We start from the raw sequence: 22,795 nt of genomic DNA, 5'->3' as shown, positions 1-22,795 counted from the left end.
AATCGTTAAGAGAAGTCAATGACTTTCAGTTCTGTACTTAAAAATCAACCTTTTTGCTAACATAGCAACAAGACTTAATATATGAAATTGTAAGTTAGAGGCAGGTGATGGTAGACATCCATATGTCTTTTGGTAAAACGCCAGACAACTGTAATATATTTTTCGATGAGTAACTTAGAGCATGTCCTATAGCACCACCTAGCAGGCTAATTTAAAAGTGGTCTGTGTCCCTTGTTCCCTGACTGTTACGATGTGCTTATATAAGCAACATAATTAGCGTGCATTTCAGTCTTTTTTCACCTTCCTTGCTGTAACAGCTGCTTCTCGAAACCAGAATCATACCAATGTGGTGATTAGTAAAGTTAGGGTCTCTACTTTTCTCAATTATACTTATTATAAAGCTCTTAAAAGCATAGAGCAAATGCAGTGCTCTGCCAGCCTCATGAGTTTTTCTGTAAAAAACCATTGGTTTCTAGACATCTCCAGCTGGTACTGAAGGCAGAAGCACTTTTGAGAAAGTCAGGCTGCGCAAGCCCATCCAACCCTCCCTCCGTGTTCACCAGGAGGATAGTAAGTCGTAGTCACTCTGAGACTTTCAAAATCCATCATGACACTGTGTGTTTCAGACTCCAGTTGTCCATCCTCACCCGCATGCACTTTTTCTTTGTATATCTGTATGAAGTATGACTATCAATGCCACCTTACAAATCATAAGTTTTGGCACAGGATGAAGCCACATGCCAAGGCTGCAGACCCATGGCTGTAACAGCTTTCTGTGGATATGAAGGCGGAGGTGAACCTTGTTACATTCCTGGCACTTCTCAGACTTTTCAATGATCCCATTCAGCTTGCAAACCTGATAGAAAATGATCCCTTTTGTCCCTGTGTTTTCTACTGATATTGAGTTAAAAGCTGTGCACAAAGAGGGTCTGATGGATGCCAGATCAGGTAAAAACAGGTTCAGAGGGAGAGAGAGAGGTGGGGAAGGTGGGATCTTTCCTCTGCCTTCTCCCTTTGGGTGGCAGCAAATCATTCATCTGCCTTGCCATATTGCATAAAACTGTAACCTGAGGGTAGAATCATGGCCTCTCCTGAAGGAGTGTGTTTTCTTAGCAATTATCAACTTGTTTATCGGAAGCTAAAACCAAGGCTGTCATTAACAACCTCTGCTCACAACAAGGAGGGATGCTGGCTATGCCTAACCAGGCCTGTTCAGCACCAGCATTCCTAAAACGTGGGCTATCATCTAGTAGGAAAAAGATAGGATAAATATCTCCATTAGGATACTTTCACATAAGTCCTGGAGGAAAACCTGAATTTGAATGAAAACTCCCAAATATCCAGTTTACCATCCTTTTATGTGAAAGCAAAGCTCAGGCCAAAAGCTCCGAGCGGAACCTTTGCTGGTAAGAGATGCCTCAATCAGGGGCTGCTACAAAGAAAGATCTGACGAAATTAATCTAAGTAGGTAATAACCATGGCTTGCTTTTATTTCTATTCTGCTCTCAACCCACTACAAAGCATTATTTCCACTCGGATTATGAAAAAATGGTCACCTCATGACTGCCTGGTGTGAAGGGACATTTTAAAACAACCATCGAGCACCAACGCGTACCTCTCCTATAAATGAGGCAAAACCCAATATTCTACTATCCACTACCCAAATAAAATCCTAAGCTGTTCTCTGCCCTTGTTTCGCAAGGACAGCACAAGCCAGGGGCCAGGCTGGACGTAAGGCAGCTGTACCCCTGGGGACATTGCTCGCCGCAGGCTGCTGCTCTGTCACCCACCGCCCTCCTCACCGCAGCCCAGCGGCACTGCCAAGAAACTCTCTCAACCCAGAGCTTCCTCAGGGCGTCCGTGTCGTTATTTTTCCCATCAGGGATGGGATCTCCCCCCTACGGAGATTTCTGCCGCCGATTTATCCCAGGCTATGGATCGCAATTCCCTTTCCCCGCTGAAGGGACAACCCCCCCCCACCACCCACCTCCCCGCCATGGCGCCGCCGCCCGCCCCTTCCGCCCGCCGCGGGGCAGCGGGGAGGCGGGCGTCCCACCGGAGCTCCGCCTGGGCCGCACAGCGGGCAGTCTCGGTAGGTGCGGGAGCAGAGCGGGGCGGGGGGAGGCCAGGCCAGGCTTGGTCTGAGGCGAGGAACCCGCTGGAACCGTCCCTCAGGGCTCCCAGCAATGGCGGGGAGGGAAAGGGCGGGACGGGGGCCGCTGGGCCCGGAGAGGCCTTGCCCGCCCCTTGCGTGAAGGCGTTTTCAGCCTCCCCGCTCCCTTTTATGTTTTTATTTTTCGACAAGCGAGCCTTGAAATCCTGAGCCCTGGAAGCAGGTCCAGCCCTCCCTCCCTTTCCTGATTGATAGTGGTTTAAGTTGGGCTTCCCCCTCGGCTAGAAATTAGAAAAATTAAATTTATTCTAGTGTTAGGACAAAGCCTGCCTAGATAACCCCGTTTTGAACTTTAGCTATTAAAATTCTTAGACATAAGTGAGAGCGAGCGCCCGTAACACCATAGAGACAAATTGTATTTCAGCATTTGGGAGAGACTAACCTTATAAACGTGGTTGTGGCTTTAAGGGAACTAAGTAAATGATTAATTTTTCAGGATATGGTCCGTATAAATTGCCTTGAAGTTTCCGGTTGCCTGCCTTGTACATAAATCGCACAAAGTTTATGAATAAAAATAAGGATGCCTCATGCGGTTAGGGCTGCAGTGGGATTTTCTGCAGGAGCTGAGAGTCCACGCTGACCCCCGGGGAAGATTTGAAAGCACGAATGCTGAAAGGGATTGAGGGCAAGTTTCCTTTTATTTTTGTGAGACTATTTATTGACTATTACGAGACAGTGAATATTCTGTGGCATTTCTTGCTTATTCTTGCATTAGGCATGTGGCGGGACTGGTGGGTGTCATCCAGTCAAGAGCACAGCCTGGGCTGCGAGGTGTCAGCCCACAAGGGTTTGAAACCATACCTGCACAAAGGATAATTTAATTTTAAAAAATTTAAAAATACTTAGCTACCATTACAATTTTTATGACTCAAGCTGCCCAAAAGTTAGCGTTAATGCATTGGGGTATATCCTGCCGCTATGGCTGTTGAGGAGAAATGTATAGGTAAGCACAGCGCTTCCTGCCCCACTTCCCTGTGGTTCGCCTGTGGTTCTGTCCACGTGTGCTTCCTGGCATCCCAAGTCACTGACCAGGAGGAGTATTCAGCATCCCCTGTGCTTGGCAAAGCACCATTCGGTCATGAAAGAAAGGAGAGTAGACTGGTTTTCAGCATAGTCTGTCCTTCCCCACGCTGATGTGGTTTCTCCTTCCAGTGTTCGTAATCTCAAAAAGATCTGTTAGCCAGCCCAAATGAGAGGGCTCTCTCCAGCACAAGTGGGAGAAACTTGGGAAGTCCTTGGCTCAGCTTCACGTGTGGATCGAGTGATATTCTTCATACAATCATCCCCTTAGAAGTGCCCCCCTCCCATAAATGGCATGACCTTTTCAATCAGGTCTAGACTACCAGATTTGCCAAGACGTTAACTCCAAAGAGGTAATTTGGGTTTAGTATTACCATTTTCTGGTTTTTAGCTCTATTATCAAGGAGGTTTTCTCCTGAAATTGGGTTTCATCCAAGCTCTTGGCTCTTTAGCGTGTTTTTCTTAAATAATTTTGTCAGACAAATCATCACCTCCAGTCTTCAGCAGAATGTAGGAATACCACCGCTTATTACACTAAGAAATGGATATTAAATTGTTGTATACTTACATGCGTCATTGTTTTTATTAAGCACTCAGTACGTGTTCAGTGCAGTATAAACATTAAACAAGATTGTTCTTCCCCTGGTGAATTTACAGCCTGAAAGAGCTTCATAGGAAGGAGTAGTAATAACATATCATTAAAACACCACCTTTAATTTAATCCCTTTTTGTTTCCCTGTGGTTAGTGCTCATTTGCTGTTGCTGATGACTGGTGTATCCTGGCATGTCATGCGGTGCTGTTTTATGATGTTACAGCCCCCAGTTGTCCACTCTGCCCCTCTGCGGGAGGTTCTTGTTCAGCATGAGAGGAAGAGGAGAGCATATGTCTGTGTTTCAGCTGCTGCGGTACAAAGCCCAGCAGCATAGCTGAAACCCACCTTTGATGGTACTCTACACTAGGACCTTGGTTGTTGTATCAAAGCAGTTTCCTTCTGCCACCTCGGCTTCCTGTAGGGACAGCTGGAAATACTAATGTCTTGAACAGCTGCAGCAAGATTCTCTGAAGCTCATGTGCTAAAGCCCTGAAGGAAAGACATTGCAAGATGCAAATGGAAACAGGGGAATCCAATTTTCACTGATGTCTGTTGGATTTAGGTGCCTAATTCACTTTTATGTCTTCATAGTAGCATCATTTTAGGGGAGAATTCTGTAGCCAGTGGGATTTTTTTAAGAGATTGAGCTTTCCTGGGCAGAGCACATCATATGGCTGGGACTGTAAAAGGAACTGATACTCCCCAAGGGAAGCAGGACTCTTGAACTAAAGGAGTTGGCAGGTTGGAAAGTTTTTGAGTTTATATGATTATTTAAAGAGTCACAACATAGTTGTCTGCCCTGAAACAATTTCTGTTCCAGTTTCTGCTCTGGGTTGCACATACTATTTGCCAGAGAAATTACTTCAGACAATTTTTTAAAAAGTAGCCACTGAAAGCATGCTGCTTTCTGAAAATAGCTTTATGCTGAATAAGCTAGAATCAATAGTGGTTTTAATAGTGAGGTTGACTATCTACTAGAACAAACTCTAAAGGAAAATTCTGTCTTCTGAAATTTCCAAATCAAAATGTGATCCTATTTTGGAAGTTGTAGTCAAGCTCAAGTTACAGATTTAGTATTGAGGTTACTGACTCAAACTTTTGGAGCTGTACTGTAGAGGAGGTTAGCATAGATTAATCTAATTATTGTCTCTTTCTGGCCTTAGTATCTGTAGTCTGTGTCTGCAGTGGAGTGCAACAGGATTGTGCTGGCAAGGACTAGACAAGTATGTTGGGTAAATACAGAATGTGTATTGATTGCTGGGGGAAGGAGGAAGTATGGTGGCTTTATTATTGTCTTTGCTGCGGTAAATTGATTTACTGGAGGAGAAGGAGAAGTTAATTCTTCGTATTAATCATCATATGTTCCAAGGCCGAAAAATTAATGAGTATCACTGTGTCTCTGTAAAGGTATTTTGTGTTTTGTTAATGTAAAAGAGAGAACATTTCTTTGGTTATTGTGCTCTGCTTCTTCTCATTTTTTGCCTTTTTTTTTTTTTAATGCTTCAGAAATGAGAGACCCATTTATGCCCACTTTAATTCTTGATTTTGTGTTATAAACAGGTTAGGATTTGACTATGGCAATACAGTTCCTGCGGAAGGCATCTGTGTGGTTAAAGAAGCACAAGATCACGTTGTTGGCCGTTTCTTGCGTGGGACTGTTTGGCGTTGACCTTTCCTATCATGTGTTTCCTGAGCAGACATTCAAACTGTTGCATGAGTGCTGGTCAGAGGGGCAGCCAGCTGAGCTCTCACAGAAGCTCTGTGGTGTCTTTCAGGATGTCCTTCAAGATACTGATGTGAAGTCCACTGACTCCTATCGAGCTTTTGCAGCTTCTGGCTTCCAGCCTGTGAGTGCTGGAATCCCCTGGCTGCCTGCAGGCTCTTTGGTGGGCATCCCGCCGAACTTTGATAGCACAGCGGAGGATAAAAAAGGAATAGTCAACCACGTTGTTGCGATCAATGGCAAGGAAGTAGACTGGGAGAGCAATGAAGGTGTTGCTTTGAAGGAAGCTCTGACGTTTTCACTTAAAGCTCAGAAGTTTGCCATTGCAAGGGAGGTTGTCTATCTGCAGAACGGCAGCCCTTTAGCAAGTGCGGTTGTGGCTCCAACTTGCTTAGCTGGTACATTTCTCTGTGGGAAGGGTATAAAGCTACTTCTGGGTTTATCTCCTGGCCCCGTGATACTTCGCAGCCTCTGTAACCTCGTAACTGCCGCTGGTGGACTCATGTGCTATTACGTTTCTTACGATGCCATGACCTACCACCTAGACTGCAAGGCTGACAGAAAGGCAGCTACTGTTTCCAAAGACTACGCCAGAGGTGGGGTTGAATTTTATGATAAAATCTTGTCCCGCAACAGGATTCTTCGTGGTCTGATGGGCAAACAAGGGACAAAAATGTATTCCCCGAGTGGTAACCTTTTCCCAAGGTACTGGTTCAGAATAAAGTATACCCCATACACTTACCGAAGAGATTTGATTGTTAATATTTTAAGAGAGCTCCAGGCATAGGAGGGGAGTGCTTGAATTTTAAACTTGTGAATTATGTATTCTCTTGGAACACTGCTGTGCTTTGTTTTTTTCTTTTTTTTTCCTATATCTTCATTAGAATTGCGGGGTTTATTTTTGTATATAGTTCGGAAGGAGTTATTGCACATTCTGTGAATAAAGAATTCTCTCTTAAAATATTGAAGACTCGCTTCAAAAGTGCTCTGTTCTGTGTGCATCTCAAATCACAAGACCGCTGAGGAGGGGAACTTCTCAGACACTGATCTGGAAGTTCTGCTGCTTTGCTCTGAAATGGAAAGGGTAATGTCCAAAGGAGAGTTTTGGGAGCATTATCATTTAAACAGGTGTGTTTGTATATATGTTTGCCGTTCCTCCTATGGAACAACCCAAAGGTGTTTAAAAAAACTGGGTATTCTGTATCGTGCTGTTACATAAATACCAAGCCACAGTGTTTCTGTTGTGTGTAGGCTCTTGCGCCATGTGAATTCTTACGCTGCAATCACCATTTTTCAGTAGGGCACACTAGTTATGCTACATTTTATACTAATAGGGCCAGATTATTACTGGCACCTGCATCATTTTGCTTAAATCTCATTCTGCTCTCTACATGACATGGTGACTGCAGCATGTGTATCTTGAATCCCCAGCAGGGATGGTATGTAACATGACTGTCATGCATTGATTGTTTTCTCACAGGTGGGGTGAGCATGTTCAGGAGAGGGTTTTCTGTTTGCTTTGGTACAATTTTTGTTTAATTTAAAAATGCATGTAGATGTATGTCACCTTTTATGTCAAAGAAGGCAAGATATAAGAACTAAGTCTGGCATTTGGTGCAGAAACTGATGAGGTCTGTGATGAAGAGTTGCCAAAGGAGATTATTCTCCTGTTTCAGACTAGCCTAAGAAGGTTTTGTCTGGCAGAGCGGAGCTTTGCCCAGGATTACTAATCTTCTGGAAAGGACTTTAGTGCACGGGCAGTAAACTTTCCACTATAGCCTCACCTTGAAGCTTTTATGTGATCTCCAAGATGATAGTTCTCAGACTTTGTAGTTTCCTCTTTTCAGTGTTTCTACTGCAGTTGTTCCAGTAGCCCTCACTGGTGACATCACAGCGGTTTTCCTCTTCTCATCTCTGTTGTCATTCTTACAGAAAACTTCTATTGTTTTATATCTTCTCAGTCACAGATGTGCTGAGTGTCCTCTCTGCCCTGGTTTTTGTCCTTTCTTCATCTGCTACAATAATAACTGTCATGCCTGTGTTTGCTCAAAGCATTACTGAGTTCTGTTTTCCCTTCGAATCACACGGTGACATAAAGTTGATATACTGGCTGCTGAGGCACTGGTGTTGCTTTACATTACTGAAGCCATATATATAAGATGTTTGGATTTCTGCTGAAGTAATGTGTGTCATGTTTTTCTGGACCACCACCTATCGCTTGCAGTTGTCCTTGGAAGTTTCAAGTCATGAGATGCCTCAGGTGCTTTCTGGTTGTAGGGCCTAAGGTTATTGTTCCTGTGAAAGAACACTCTTTCACTCTTTGTGAGTTTGACAAAATCTCCTAGTCTGTGAAGTAAAAGGAGACTACCTTTAGGCAGGGGGCTTTCAAAGCTTCAGGCTAAATTTTATTTGACTTCTCTTCCAGATAAATCCAATATAACAGGTCAAGATAGAGGATTTTTGCTTGAGTGATGTAGTGGCTCAAGGTTGGAATATAACTCCTATTTTACACAGTCTGTGAGTTCAATTCATCCTCGTATTACTCCTTCAGACAACTCTAAACTCCATGAAAGGTTCTCGGAGAGAACTTGGCCCACTTGTTCTATGTGGTTTAAGGAGCTGCTACTACATAAAGAGTGCAGAGAGGAAACAGAGGCCGCCTTTGAGATTTACAACAAGTAGCAATTTAAAGAAAATTAAATTTAAGAAATCTGCTTGCCTCTTGCCACTCCTTACTGCTGCTTTTCATCAAGGTGCCTGCAGCTAGTGCTGTTATTTAAGGTACTCGGGTTGTAAAGCCCTGGTGATGCTAATGGGTTTTGCAGTTATGCACTTTGCTTTACTCTTACAGCTGGATTCTCCAAGAAGCTCCATGTGTCTTTAAATGCTGTGTCTGATTTACCCTTCTTTGAACTTGCTGTGGCATATTGGTGTCAGTAAGGGAGGGCTGGCTGGTATTAAGACAGATGCCCTTGCCTTCCAAAGAGGTGTTCTTGCCAAGGGCTTATACGCCTCTGTCTCTATATAGTCAAGCTCCTATTCCGTCACCATCTGTGTAATCTGGAAGTAAAGTACTGTCAATATAAGGGAAATGGGAATTGAAATCACAGGTGCTAATTAAGATTTCCCTGAACTTTGGGAATGTGTGGTTTGTCCTGGAAAAGATTTGTGTCGTGTGTGTGTTGCCAGGTAATTGTTGCTTGCAAGGTGAGCCATGCTATTTGGCAAGTAAGAATAGCACAACTCAAATATATGACCATGAAAATACTCGTGCAAGGTCTAATAATATTGCAGTTGTTTTTCTGTAGGTGGAGCTTTCCATGAAATCAAATATGAGTTCCGCATACTGGTGCTAGAAATGCTCTAGTTCTGAGAATACAATAGAAGCAAGCACCCCAGAATTAAAGGTGAAAATGTTGGTTGAGCATGCTCTTCCTGTGAAGAACAGTCTGATGTGGAAAAGCAGGTTCATTCCATGGCCCAGAAGAGTCCAAGTGAATCATTTTGTAACTAGCATCAGCGAACAGCCTTATACGCTCCCCCAACTCTGAAGCTGAAACTCTGAGGAGTTCAGAAAACTTGTTAACTGGCTTCTCTTGCACCGCTCAGATGAGGCAGACCGCACAATTTTGGGAATTGCTAGGAAATGAGGATATAAGAAGTCTAAACCGAGAAACTGTAGAAGTGAAGGTGTGAATGAAATAATGAGCTCTCATAAAAATAGATATTGTCTATAAAAATGAAGTTTTCTTTCTGTCTGATAAAGTGATTAAAGGATGAAGTATGAGTAGCAAATGACCAAAATGAGTTGCTAGTTTAAATTTATACACAATCTAGGTTAAAGAGATATTTTCTTGACTGGTTTATTTATTTTATTATCCTGAATTGTCTAGATAACTGAAAAGAAAATGATCCTTGTAATTTAATTTTTATAGAAATGTAATGCTGCAGCTACATAAAGCTTTAGTGGATAACGCCTGCAAGAGATGAGAGCCACCTCGGTGCTTTGCCCAGAATTCCCACTGGCATACAATAAATGCAGGGTCTGGCTCACATGTTTCTTTCCCTATCCTAAAAATTGTGGCTTCTTGTCGTGGAGATGCCTTCAGCTTGTTTAATGGTCAAAACTATAAAACTATCAGAAATAGAGCAAGACTGAGAGCTAGACAGTTTTCTTGAAGACAGACAAACTGTTGAAGTCATCCGATTTGAAGTAATTTCTTAGTCCACTGCTAATGGGTATCTGGCTCCTCTTGCAGTTTATGGGAAGAAGGAGCTTCAGAGGTGACTTCCCAGAGAGAAATCTCCACCCGGGGATCATGTTAATGAAGAATGTCCCCCGTGGTATTGCCACAAGGGCTTCAGTTGAAGTGTAGCCGTCCTTTAGAAAACAGCACTTTTTATTACAGTGGAGCACTGTTATCACCCCTTTTCACATCAAAGCGGTTTGCAGGACCTGACAGAGAAGATGGTGAGAGAGCTGACTGCGGAGCCTGTTGCCCTACAGGGTAAGCTGGTGGTGTTGGGAGAGGTGATGCTGGAAACCGAGCCTACTGCTGTCATTTTGCCCTTGGCGATAGCAGCCGTGAAAGAACCGCTGAGACAAAGTGTGGCTTGGGTGGGAGTGAATTAAAATGTATGAATCAAATCATCGTGACTGAATCACAGGCAGCTTCCATTAAAGGAAGAGAGGCGGAGAATCCATCCCGGAGTGAGTACTGCTATATGCAGCCATTGTAGGCATCATTAAAACAACTGTAGGCATCTCCACTGTGTGGAAATGCAATTCCTAGCAAGCTGCAGACACAGAGACAAGTATGTGGGCCATATCCTGCAACTGTTATCCGCTCGTGTTCATTAAAAGCTTCATGTGGCAGGTGTGATTACAGGAATATAAAAATGATTAAGTTGCAGACAACCTGCCATCCGTGCATGCACCAGTTCCTCCTTGATTTCATTCATCTCAGCTGGAAGTGTATATAACTGAAAGGCAGAACCAGAGGAATGCTGATGTAGGAAGACATAATTAAGATCTCAGAATAAGGAGAACCTTGTCAGGAAGAGAGAGAAGCTGAATTTGGTTGTTATCAAAACTAGACTTAAGAACAGAAAAGCAATGTAATTATTCTCTAGGAATTGGTATGTTAGACAAATTAAATTTGAAGGAGATGAAAAATGGCTTATGGATGTTTTGCTGGGCTTCTTTTTCACTGAGAATATATCAGTTTGTTTAGCTGAAGTGAGTATATTCAAGCTGCTCAAACTGCTAAATCTGTAAAGTGGAGAAAATTACTAAAATTTGGCTATAAATAGGTCTGTCTTTCCCATCTGGAAAAAAAGGATTTTTTTGGACAAGCCAAAACTCATTAAGCTTCATAGCCAGAAATGAACACTGAAATGTCTCTGCAGTTGGGACCTCTCACTCTCCTCAGTCAGACCAAGTTTGCCATGATGTGTCCTGGTCTCCAATCTTGAGAGAAGGAGTGCTCTTAAAAATTCAGTTTATGTCCAAAAATGCTCTTTAGAAAACGCAGCCAGCCCAGGTGTATGTTTATTTCCCCCCTCAGTCTTTTTGTACTCCTTCCTGCAGGAACCATTTGTGGCACCATGTGCTTGTGCAGTACCTACTATGATGTGACCTCTGTCTAATAGTGTTAACAACAAGCTTCCCATATATCGCAGTAATTAAGTGTATTGGGCCTAAGGTTTAAAAAAAAGAATTGTCCCTCAAAGCATACTTCCTAGAGAACTTTTTTTTTATGGCTAAACTTCCATCATCTGGAAGTTGGGCCCTTTTCCAGTCCTGATCTGGTTACTCGGAGTCACTAGCCACTTTGGTCTGCAGGAGCATTACTGTGTTAATGGCATCAAGGTATTAACAGCTTCTTTCGATATAAATGAATAACAGGTGAAGCTGTGTCCTCCTCCGTGTGTGGCCAAGCTACCTCTGCTGTAGATGTCTTGCAAAACAGCAGATCTCGTTAGGATGACTAATAATATTTAGAAAACATAAGACACTGTGAGCCGGATCCCAGGTTCATGGTTCCAGCAGTTCTCACAGAGGGAACATTAAGAAAGGATATGCAGTATCCCAACAACTTTTCTCTAGTAACTGTCTCGTGGTTTGGTGCAGACCTGCTGACCTCTGGTAGCTTTGTTTCTATCATTTGCTGAAATAATTTTCCAGTGGGAATGTTGTTGTTTCTTCATTCTCTGTTCCTTTTCATTTCCCCTTGCTCTGCTACTCTAATTGCCTTTGCTGCTGCTGACTCATCTTGCAAGCTGCTTCAGCTCACTCAAACAAGATTTATGAACTTTTTAAGCTCTCACTTGCTCCTTGCACTTTCATTTGCGCTACCTGCCTGCTCCTACAGTACTTACTAGCCAAAGACCACAGCGGCTTGAACTTCTCTTTTCTTTTATTAGGTTTAGTCTACCTGGTTTTGCAATGAAAAATGCCTTTGACTAAATGAAGAATTGTGGTTAAAAACCTTTTTGTTCTTGTTTTGCCACAAAATAAAAATAAAAATTAATATTGCTTTTGAATTTTTCATTTAGCATTACTTTATGAAACATGTATTTTTCACTCACTGTCTATGTCACCCCATTCACTTGTGATCTCAATTTGCCTTTTGCAGTTTAAAGATGCCGCTATTTCCTTTGAGCCCTGAGAAGTTTTATTTCCTGTTCTTGAAAATTGCAGGAAATTTCCTATACTTCTCTGGCTAGGTGACATATTGTGACTTGAGAAATAACAACTGATGCTATACCGATGTTGAGCCAGCTCAGCCACATCCGTGTTACACCTGAGTGCTGCCGAGTAGAGATACTGCACGCTGACTTTGAGAACTCTGTCTTCGTAAGTTGCTCATATTGCCAGTTCCACTGGGGAGTTTGGGATGTGTTTTAATCACCTGCCACTGAGCAGAAACAGAGGGGTCTGTTCGGTTTTGTGTGATGAAAAGGAACACTTACTCGCTTTTGCCAAAAATAATATATTTTGAATGACTCTTGGAAGGGTGAGGTGTTTGGAATGCAGAAGAAAAGCCTAGGCAAAACCAAGGAAAATAATCCCATGTTCCTTAAATTTTCTAGATCTTGATGTTGTTACAAAGCTGTATACTGTACAAGAATTGCAATAGACTTCTGTAATCAGTTGCATCTGACTTCTAGGTTACCCCTTCAATAGGGTTAAGCTTTGCAGTCCTGGTAGTATGCACAGATACTTAGCCGCTCTTAAGTAGCGCCTTCATGACCATGTCAGCTACAGTAAAACTCCATCTGCTCAGTACATCCTCAAATAGTCACATTTTCCATTGCTTCCCAGTTCCTTGTGTGCAGCCACATTCTGGGTAATCCAGGTAGCACACCCCGCAGACAAAAGCTACTGCTTCAGTTCTCTTAGCCACACCAGTTCCTCTGTGGTGCTCCTTTGGACTGGAGGCAGTTACTAAACAGCCACCAGAGATTTCTACAGTAGCAGAGATGCTACTACTTATTTCCACCCAGAGAAAAAGGAATTTTGAGGACTTCTGTTACTACAAATATAACTGTCAATATCAACGTGAATCAGCTGAGACTGAAGCCATAATTTGTGATATAAAAACTAGATGTGGAATTTTCAGAAGTTAAAACTAGTAAATTACTCCACTCTAACTATAAAGAGATTTAACAAATGTGGAAGCAAAGATAAAACTACAATCCGCTTGACTATCGTAAAGCTATATTCATTCTTAAACAACAAATGAGTTAGTACACAATGAAACACTAGATCTGTTTCTCAGGGAAGACTGAAAATTAAGATCAAGCCATGTTGTAAATAACGATGCTGGTTTTGAAAAAACTTTTTCTTTTTTTTTTTTTTCTTCATTTCCTGAGTAGACTGGAGGCATCTATAAATATTTCAGAAAACAGAGCAGGGGAAGAATTGCTCTGTAGAAAGTTTTCCTTGTAAGATCTTTTCTCTTATGGGATGAGCTCCACTGCCTCGGTGACTGTTATAAAAGCATGTTATATAATTCTCTGTAGATACCCGCAGACAGATATATTTATGGTTTTTGGAAACTTCATGTAATTTAGGCATAAAGCTTGAAGTGTGTTTTATAGTTCCTCATTAATAATAGTTGAGAATTATGCTCATCTAAGGCAGCACGCATAAATTCTTAATGTTCAGACATTCATTATATGCCTGTGATGGTTAGAAGTTGCCATAGGAAAATAAAAGCCAGTGATCCCAAAGGTTATTTTTTTATATATTCTTTTAAGCAATTTGGAAAATTGTGTTCATCCCCTAACACTTCTCTCCCTGCTGCTTCCACAATCTTCCACTCAATCTAAAGATATAATAGGGAATATTGAAACAGTCAAATCAGGAATGAGATAAACTTTTTAGTGATCAAGTTTTCATTAAGCATGGCAGCACCTTATAAAAGGAAATGCTGAATCCATCATTTCATGCAAGTTATAAAACCAGATAGTTGTTTGCAATCACAAGTTACAGTTCTTAATATTGTTCACTTGTATCACAGGTGAAGATGGCTATGGCATAGTTGCAGGTGGCTAGATGGAAGCTTAATATATGTATGTTGGCTTTTACACCTGTGAAGCAAGTGAAAAGGCAAAAGTTTTTTCTTACATTCCTGGTTGGAACGCAATTTGTGTTGCAAATTAAAGTCATGCTTTAGCAATTGCAAATTGAATTGTAAAAACATTTCTTTCAAATTTTTTTCTAACTTTCTAGCAGCTGAAGTGGATTTGTAGAGCCATAAAACCACAATAGTTTCAGTCTAAGAACAGAATAAGAATGGGAGTAATTGCGATTTTCTACATATTTGGGATTTCTTTCAGTGAGTATTAAAGAAAAAATCTGGTCTGAAACCTCACAGTAGATGGATCAAAAAGGTACATTTTCTTCTAGAGTCACGTGGTGCTCAGATCTTTTTTTCTGCTTATGAAGTGAGCAGAAAAAAACCCAAGCCAAATGTGGTGCCGTGTTCCGAACAAGCAGTTCGGCTCGTACACCTGCTTACTGCTTCCTTCATCTGGATACAAAATTGCTCACACTGCAGAAGTGTTACCTGGAGAACCCAATGGTAAGTTTTCCCGAAGCACTAATTTCCTAAATTGTACCGTGGCTGTCTCTGAAGTTTCTTGTATTCTGAGACTGGAAACAGATTTGACGCAGCTTTGAACCCTGCAAAATACTCTGCGTGCGTGTTGCAGGATCAGATGTATCAACATTCTTTCCCCTTTCACTGAACTTTTTCATCTTGGACTTTCAAATCTGATGTCTGGTATGAAAGAATTATTCCTTACCTGGTATTTTATGGGTATCAGATGCATGTTGGCTTCAGCTGAAACGGTGGGTATAAAAGCCTCTGGAAAAAACCCAGACCTACAGCACACTCTTTTTGTTTCATGGTATTGCTCTGGTTTTAATCTTACAGAGTTTCTCCTCAATTTTGTCTTGAATGGTGTGAATAGAGCCAATATTGATGGCCAAATCCAACAGAGGTGCTTGCCTAAAACCTGCAGAAGGCATGACTGATGCAGTGATACTAATTTGTAATTACAAAGCATGCCTCACCCAAGCCCGAGCACCTCTGGTTACTTGGCAGGCAGGATTCAGCCAGGGTCTAGAAGAGACCCAGTCCTGCTGCTCAGTGCCCACCAGCGACGTGCCTTGCTCAGCCAGGCCTTCGCCGCCGCTGGATCTGCAGTGGGACTCGGTCTGTTGGTGTCCTCTGCGCCGCCCGAAGCTACGCTGCGTCAAACCCATCGCAAAGCGCAGCTGGGATGTCCTTTCAACACATGGCTGGAGGAGGTGACATTGTGCTCACTGTGTTGTGTAAGGTGCTCGCGTGCGTGTTGAGGAAGTAGACCTGTGCTAAATCGTCTCTTCAGGCTTACGATTTGTAGGTTTAAACCATAATCTCCTGGAGATTATTTGAAGGAGGGTGTTGCAGGCAAAGATGGATGAGGGGGATCCCTGCACTTGTTAAACTGTGTCATGGTGTGGGAGGAGGCGCAGGGATTGTGAGTCTGGAAGGGGAAGAAGCAAAGGGAGGTATATTCTGGTAGGTTAAACAGGAGGGAGCCTGGGCTGCTTGTATCATGCAATCCAAGGAACATTTACATCATATACTCATAGCTAATGTGGAAAGTGTTTAAGTCCTTGGGAAGCAAGAGACTGAAACCAAGTAATCCCCGAAGGTGGATGACCTAACCACAAAGCACTAATCGGGCTCTTCTTGGACAGATTATTTTCAGCAGTGTGGAGCAGTGTCCCCTCTGCCTGATTCTCCGGTCTTATTTTGTCTTTGGTTTTCTCTTAATCTTGGCTTCCTTCAAAAGAAAAAAAAAAAAAGGCAATTTTATTGCTACTGAAATAGGTTAAGGTGAGCAAAAAGATGGGTAATTTTTTTCATTATGATCCAAAAAAATCTTTCCATAGACCGTGGCACAGAAATATTATTACCTCATGTGTCTTTTACAATTTTCCATCTTTACAGCAGTATTTGTTAGCACTTTGTAACTTCCTTTAAGTTAGTGTCTATCCAGGCTATCAAAGAGCATGCAGTATAAATTTCCTATTGCACAAATAGGTTCCCTGAAAAGCAATGTGTAAAATACAGATCACGTTGTGGCTAGTTTATTTGCTGTCATTTAATATGTGCATCCATCATGCCATCATAAACTCATCAAGCGTTTTGTAACTCGGCTATTGAAAGTTCTTCCACACTGCGGTGGATGGTGGATGGGTTCGCAGGCTGTCGGCTGTGAAGCAGTGATTCCCTAGTTTAAAAATTAGTCTGCTCTGTTCAATGTCCCTATAAATAATTTAAGGAAAATCACTAATTCAGAGGTTTTTCCCTGCCCTTTCTGATGATAATAAATAATGTTGTGGGCCAAAGAGCAGACATCTCTCAGGCGGAGAACATCCTAGGTAGCTTCTGTGTGTCAGATGTGAACTCTGTGTACCTCTTGGCAGGCAGTCGCTCACACGAGCACTGGCAGCGAGTCAGTGAGCATATGTGCTTGAGTAACTCCTGCCCAGTGGGGATAGTGCTTGACATTCTCTCTGAAAGAGAACTTTTTTTTTCAGGAATTCAGCAAAGCATGTAGACTTTGAGGACACGACTGCTTTTCCTGGAATTAACAGGCTGTGTTGAGTTGCAGGCTGAGATTCTTTGGTTCAGGTAATGTTACATCTGCTGTTCGTGATACTTACTGGATTTTTAAGTGCCAAGGCCACGCTGGTAGGAAAACTAACAACTAGCTGGAGGGCTTGATTAATGGGAGTCTAGCCAAGGGGAAGGGAGACTGGCCCAAGATTGCTGTCATCTATTAATAAGACCATAATGAGGTCTCCACACTGCGGCAACTATGAATTATTTAGTTACCACAGATGGACAGCATGCCATTTGAGTCAACAGGATTTGGCCAGAACCTCCCATCAGAGATCTGGCTTTGCTTAAAGCCTGATCTAAGGACTATGCAGCAGGTGTCTCACCAACTGAGACATTTTCTTTTGCTCAGTGAGCTTTGGCCCTTTAGCAGCATGCTGGTTCCTCAAAGAATTGAACCACCCTCCACTAAGAAGTGTGATTTTTATTTGTGCCAAGTTTGCCACTCAAGGAGGTAGTGGCAAACAGACAGCTGACTGTAGATCCAAGGTTTCTGCCATGTTCTGTCCCTGGCTGGTTGAGGGGAAAAGCCCCTGAAAGGTGCTCTTAATTTGTGCCAAGTGGCATCCATTCCTAGAGAATCCTTCTTGAGCTGAGTATAGCTCCTTCACAGCATCCCCTCCATCCTCCTACACAGCTCCAGCCAGGAACTAAGGGAGATCAGTGGACAAGAAGCCAGCTACAACAACTCTACACCATTGGAGGAATAGCACTGGCATCCTTCTGGTATAGCAGGAGGAGTGTGTAATGAGTAGGCTGCAATGGAAAACGTGGTTCAAAGACCAAAGTTTGTATTTGATCAATAATGAAAAAACCTGATCAGCCCAGCATTGCTGTTGCTTTGTGGTATCTGTTGGCCAAATGATGATACTACAGGCTTGATGAGTATATTATTTTCAGGCAGCTCTCAGTTTGTTCTTACTCTGCATCATTTTGGAAAAATATGTTTTTTACCACTTACCATAGGAATGAGATCTCAGTGTTTTATGGTTTTGGTGAGAATGACATAAGGAAGAGAACATTTTAGTAACCTGACATCCTGACCAACATGGTCATTCTTAGGTTGAACCAGTACCTTCATCCAGACTGTGGGTGGATGCATCTGGAGAGCCTCTGGAGGGCAGAGCTTGCCAGTTTTCCTGGAGCAGGGCCTGGCTGAGCTCTGTGTGGGCTGGCAGAAAACTCCCATCCTGTGCTGAGAAAGGGCAGAGGCAGAAGATGTGCGAAAGGTAGGATCAGAGGAGAATATGCAGCTGCAAGATGGGAGTTTGAAAATGAGACTGAAAGCCACTGTCTCAACTTTTTGACTTGGCTAAAAGCGCTAGAGTTTGAACTTTGAATCCCCTGCTGGTTTGGTTATGCAGTTTGGCTGGTTTGGTTTGGGGGTTTGGTGGGATTCAGAAGAATAACTACACATTTGCAATGATCACGTACAAGAGCCAGTTGAGGTTTATCGTCATCAACATTATGGCACTCCTAGACCAGCGAGATCCAACCTCTGAATCTCCTTCACCTCTTTGTGTAGGGACAGAAGAAATGTCATGATTATAACTTCCACAGATGCAGCCCAGGGGATCTGGTGGGGACAGCATGCCCCAGAGCTTTCAGTGTCTAATGAGAGCTAGCTTTTCTCATTGAATGCGTGTAGAGGTGCCGGGAAGAGGCTTAAGGCATTAGAGAAAACAAACAGGGCATAATATGACAAGTTTGAGAACTACCATTGAAACACATTTTTGTTATGTCATGGCTGAAGGTATTGTCTGAAGTCAAGGGTGCTCATAGCTTCTCTACCCTTTCAGCATCACTTTGGGTGATTCTCCTCTGGACTTTGCCATTTTTAATCTAAATAGACGTAATCTCTCCTGGTATTCTCAGCTGGAGATGTTATTTGTCTTCCTGGGCTCAAATATTGTGAAGTGGCCCTTAAGAATCGCCTGATGTTGCCATAGAGGTGTCTATGTTTTGATGATAATAAAGTGATTTCTGTCCTTTACAGGGCATAGATCCCTGTCATTGTCACTGATAGAATAATGGGGGGTTATCAAGTGAAGGGGACCAGGTTCACTGGTTTTGTCAGATGTAATTTTCACTGAAGTTACACATGAGGTGCTATATGTTTTGCCAGAACTCCTTTTAAACCATGTCTTTAGTGAAGGTCTTCTATCAGAGGATCTTCAGGAATATATTTAAAATGAAATTTGCTCCCACCTGTACTGTCCTTGTTCGATATTTTCTCCCTTAGGACATCTTAAAAGTCAGAGGCTGGAGTTTTAATTCTGTTGGTATTAATTGACCTAAAGTTTTGTAACATTTAATTTTCTTTCTGTTTTTGGATGGAGGTGGGATGGGAAGGGAAACACGCTGATGGGGGTAGTTACATGACAGCTGCCCATGTATCTTGGGAGTTGTCCGTCAACAGAAATTACCCATTGTGGGACCTCTCAGTCCAAAAACGATGATAAGAAACTAGAATGGTGCAGCAGGAGCTTCCGAAGTTATCAGACACATAGAGCAGAAGACCTATTAAGGAGAGGTAAAGGGAGCTGGGCTTATGTAGTCAGGAGAAGAAAAGGTTTAGGAGCAAGATGTGACTGGTGGCCAAATGAAAGCTGCAGGATCTGAGGTTGGATCTCACTTAGAACAGTTATGTCAGGCTAAGGCTAATTGCCACACAGTACTGCTAATATGTTTGTAACAAAAATTGGGTCACATAGGAAAGCAATGCTGTAGGATTCTGTAAACCTGTACTGTGGGTAAATACCTCCTTTCAGCTCTGGAGTGTATTTTCATATACTTATCTGTGGTGATTTTCACCGGCAGACCCACTACCTAGTTTTGTCAAAATCTATTGAGGTTTTTTCCTGGTCCGCTGACTTCCTGCCCACAAAATGCTGGCTTTCACCACTCTCTCCTTAATCATTCATTAATAACTGTAACAAATTGGATTTGGTTTAGTATGGTATGTAGGGGTGTTTTGCAATCAACCTTATGTGACATAGAAAAATGATCAAATATTTCTATTCTTGGTTTTCTGACTCTGAGCCAGCATCTCATTGATTGGTATCCCCTGACCACTTCTCTTCAAAAGCAGCTTTTTGCCAGAAGACTATAAATTTCCATTAAAATGGTGAGATTCGTTTTCTGATTATTGTTTTATTTACTGACTCAAGGAATCACAGAAGACTGGAAAAACATGACTTGCACTAGAAAAACCATGTTGTGTAACCCCAGCCGTAAGCTCCATCTTTTCCGGAGCTTTAGGTGATGAAAACTAGCATGACAGCACTATTTGTGGTGGAATAACGCTGACTTGTGTCCAGTGAGAATCTAAATTTTTATTGGCAATGACCATAAATGGGTAGGAGTTACCTAAGAGGGGCATCAGAAAGGACAAGTGGATCTGGTGCATAATAAGAAAGCATATATGCACTTTTTCTGAAGTTTTCTTCTGTGGACATGGATTTAACTTGTTCTGTTTCTTATTGATGCCCCGAGAACAGCATCTTTGCATTGGGAAAATGAAATTTTCTGCTCACAGCTTCCCACAATCAATTAATTATTCAGTATTTGAGAACGTTGAGATTTCTTAAGCAAAAGTGATAGGGTAGGAGTGAAGAGAAGTCACAGCATGTGATACGACAATTCATGTAAACTCAGACATGAGAAGAATTATTTATTTGAAAAGAATGCAGTATCCATCCTTTTATTTATGTTTTGCACATTTACTGTGGGTCTGTAGGACATAAATCACTTGTAAGATTTAGTTTCCATTAAAATACAGAAATTACATTTCCACTTGTTAGAAAGCGAGTCACGGATTTTAATCGTGGACTAGAAACTCAGTTGACATAAATTGCAACAGCTCCTCTGAAATCAGCAGTTATATGAATTTATCCCACCACAACTTTTGGACCAGTGTATTTTAAATAGATTCCAAAGTGGTAGTTAGTTTGACTGTCCTAAAAGCTAAGCTAATCTAACCAGAAAGGTCTGCTAGCTGACAAGGAACAAATAATGAGTATCTTATACGTTTCTTCCTGTTTCTTGAGTTTGGTCTAATCATTATTACATAAGGTGACTGGCAGGTTTGTATTCAATACAGCAAGACTTCCAGTAGATGTCCTTTTTTCTTTTCAAAGCAGCAGAGCAGTGGCTGTCGCACCAAAGCAGGGGAGCAGTTACCGCATCCCGGCCATCCTACCTGGATTTTCAGAGTGCCGTACCTGCCAGCCTGGCATGGGCTGGGGAGGATGGCAATCACCAGTCTAGTCCCCTGACCTCAAAGTGTAATGGTTTTTGTTCATCATCAGCCTAAAGGTATCGTATTCGGTCTATTTTGTTTGGTGGCTATTAGCAAAGATAAATTTTTTAATAGGATAAGCATTTTTCCCAGTTAAGTATTCATTGCCAAGTTGGTTCCTGCCATGCAAATTTCCAAGTATCTCATGTAACTTCTTTCCTATGTGAGGATGAGGATATTTTCTATTTGGGGATGCTTCTCTGATGGCTGTCCAGCTTCTTTCATCTTTCTCTTATCACAGTGGACTATTAACATAGTGTAGTTTTGTTGATGGACAGAATCTGCTTTCTTTATTTAAGTATGTATTCTGAGTCACCTTAACAAGAAGTATAATGGTTGCACTGGAAAAGGCTTGTTAGCTCGAGAGCTCAGTGACAGAAGGTTTTTGCTGCAGAACAGTGAGAGAGCTTGAGACTGTCTAAACCTATAATCTTTTAATGTGCTAAATCTCTGTTACCTAAACTCACAGTCTTTTTATATTATGGTAAGCTTGTCATAACTTGCAGATGTAGGCTGGTAAATAGTGCATCTTATATTTAGTAAATAGGAAAAAAGAAAAAAAAAAAAACATTAAACCTTCCCTGTAGAATTTTTTCCACTACAGTGCTTAAGCTTACTGGAAAAATCCAAGATGGCATAAACTGTCAAATGCTGAGACACAACTAATACAGTGCAGCTTTTTCCCGGGAATGAACATTCAAGGACATTGTAGCCTTTCTGCTTAAATTCCGAAAAAGATGCAGACAAAGTAAATATTAGGTTTGTGCTCATTTCTTTTCTTTGCACATCAGGTATCAAGGCTCTTGCCAGTTTTTATTTTGGCAAGCCTGATTACCAGGTTTGCTTGCCAACGCTGTAGAGAAACATTCTTTGTTGGCAAGATGGACTAGATGACCTAATGCTCATAGTTGTTCCTCTCCACAGCTTCTCTACTTCTGCTAAAGATTGCGGCACCATAGTTTTGACTTACTGAAGTCCTGTTGTTGCTATTACTTCTTGACTACTGTAGTTAAAGATACTTGCCCATAACAAAATAAAGTATGTTGTATTTGAAAGACGCGAGCGTTTATCAAAGGTCTGTCACAGGGTTTCATGTCTGTGGGCCGTATTTTCAAAGGTCCTAAGGGTGTAATAAATACCTAGTGAAACCTGTGAAGTGCCTGAGAAGGTAAGTGATAGTCTGCTCCTCGAACACAAGGTAGTGAACGTCATCTCTTGGTAATGAACATTTCTCTGTTGCGCAAAAAGGACTTGGAGGGGCACATTTCCACCTATTTTACTAGGTGAGAAAAATCTATTAACCTCTCTCTTCCCTCTGCAGGAGTGCTATAAATGCACCAAACCATGAAGGTAAGTGTTTCTTATACCTTTTAATGAGAAATTATCCATGTTACAGTCTTTCTTTTAAATGCAGGAACTATGTAAGGCACTTATTCAGGAAATTGGCTTTCTCCTCGTTAAGCTAATCTTTTGCCTCAGAACATAGAATATTCCACGCGGTCACAATTGCTGAAACATGCTCTCACCATAAAGTCATTAACGAAGGCAGCTAAGAGATACCATTAGAATCATTACCTAGTGACAAGATATAAAATTATTCTGACATCTCATCTCTTAGGCTGAAATCTGTTCTCATTTGGTGTTTCATTATCAAGAAAAGAATTAAAATAGTAAAGACAGAGTTTAGCAAATTTGTTTCTGATCTTGAAGCCATCTGGTCCTACTGCACGGTGGTAACTGCTGCAGCCTTCATGAGTGAGGCAACAGCAGAAGAGTGGCAGTAAATACAAATGTGAAAAA

The 22,795-nt window shown here is 41.9% G+C and overlaps 1 protein-coding gene across 1 annotated transcript; it reads left to right on the top strand.

Annotated features, from left to right (window-relative positions):
- The first annotated feature begins 2,029 nt into the window (after window positions 1-2,029).
- Window positions 2,030-6,466, top strand: TMEM177 (transmembrane protein 177). Its single transcript, XM_074145789.1, has 2 exons — window positions 2,030-2,092; window positions 5,347-6,466. The coding sequence occupies exon 2, from the start codon at window positions 5,361-5,363 to the stop codon at window positions 6,294-6,296; it is 936 nt and encodes a 311-aa protein (XP_074001890.1). The 5' UTR covers window positions 2,030-2,092; window positions 5,347-5,360; the 3' UTR covers window positions 6,297-6,466.
- The last annotated feature ends 16,329 nt before the right edge of the window (window positions 6,467-22,795 follow it).

This window comes from Numenius arquata, chromosome 3 (assembly GCF_964106895.1).
Source record: "Numenius arquata chromosome 3, bNumArq3.hap1.1, whole genome shotgun sequence".
NCBI classification, from domain to species: domain Eukaryota; kingdom Metazoa; phylum Chordata; class Aves; order Charadriiformes; family Scolopacidae; genus Numenius; species Numenius arquata.
Note: the sequence above shows the minus strand (reverse complement) of the source record. Positions and strands in the feature narration are given on the sequence as shown.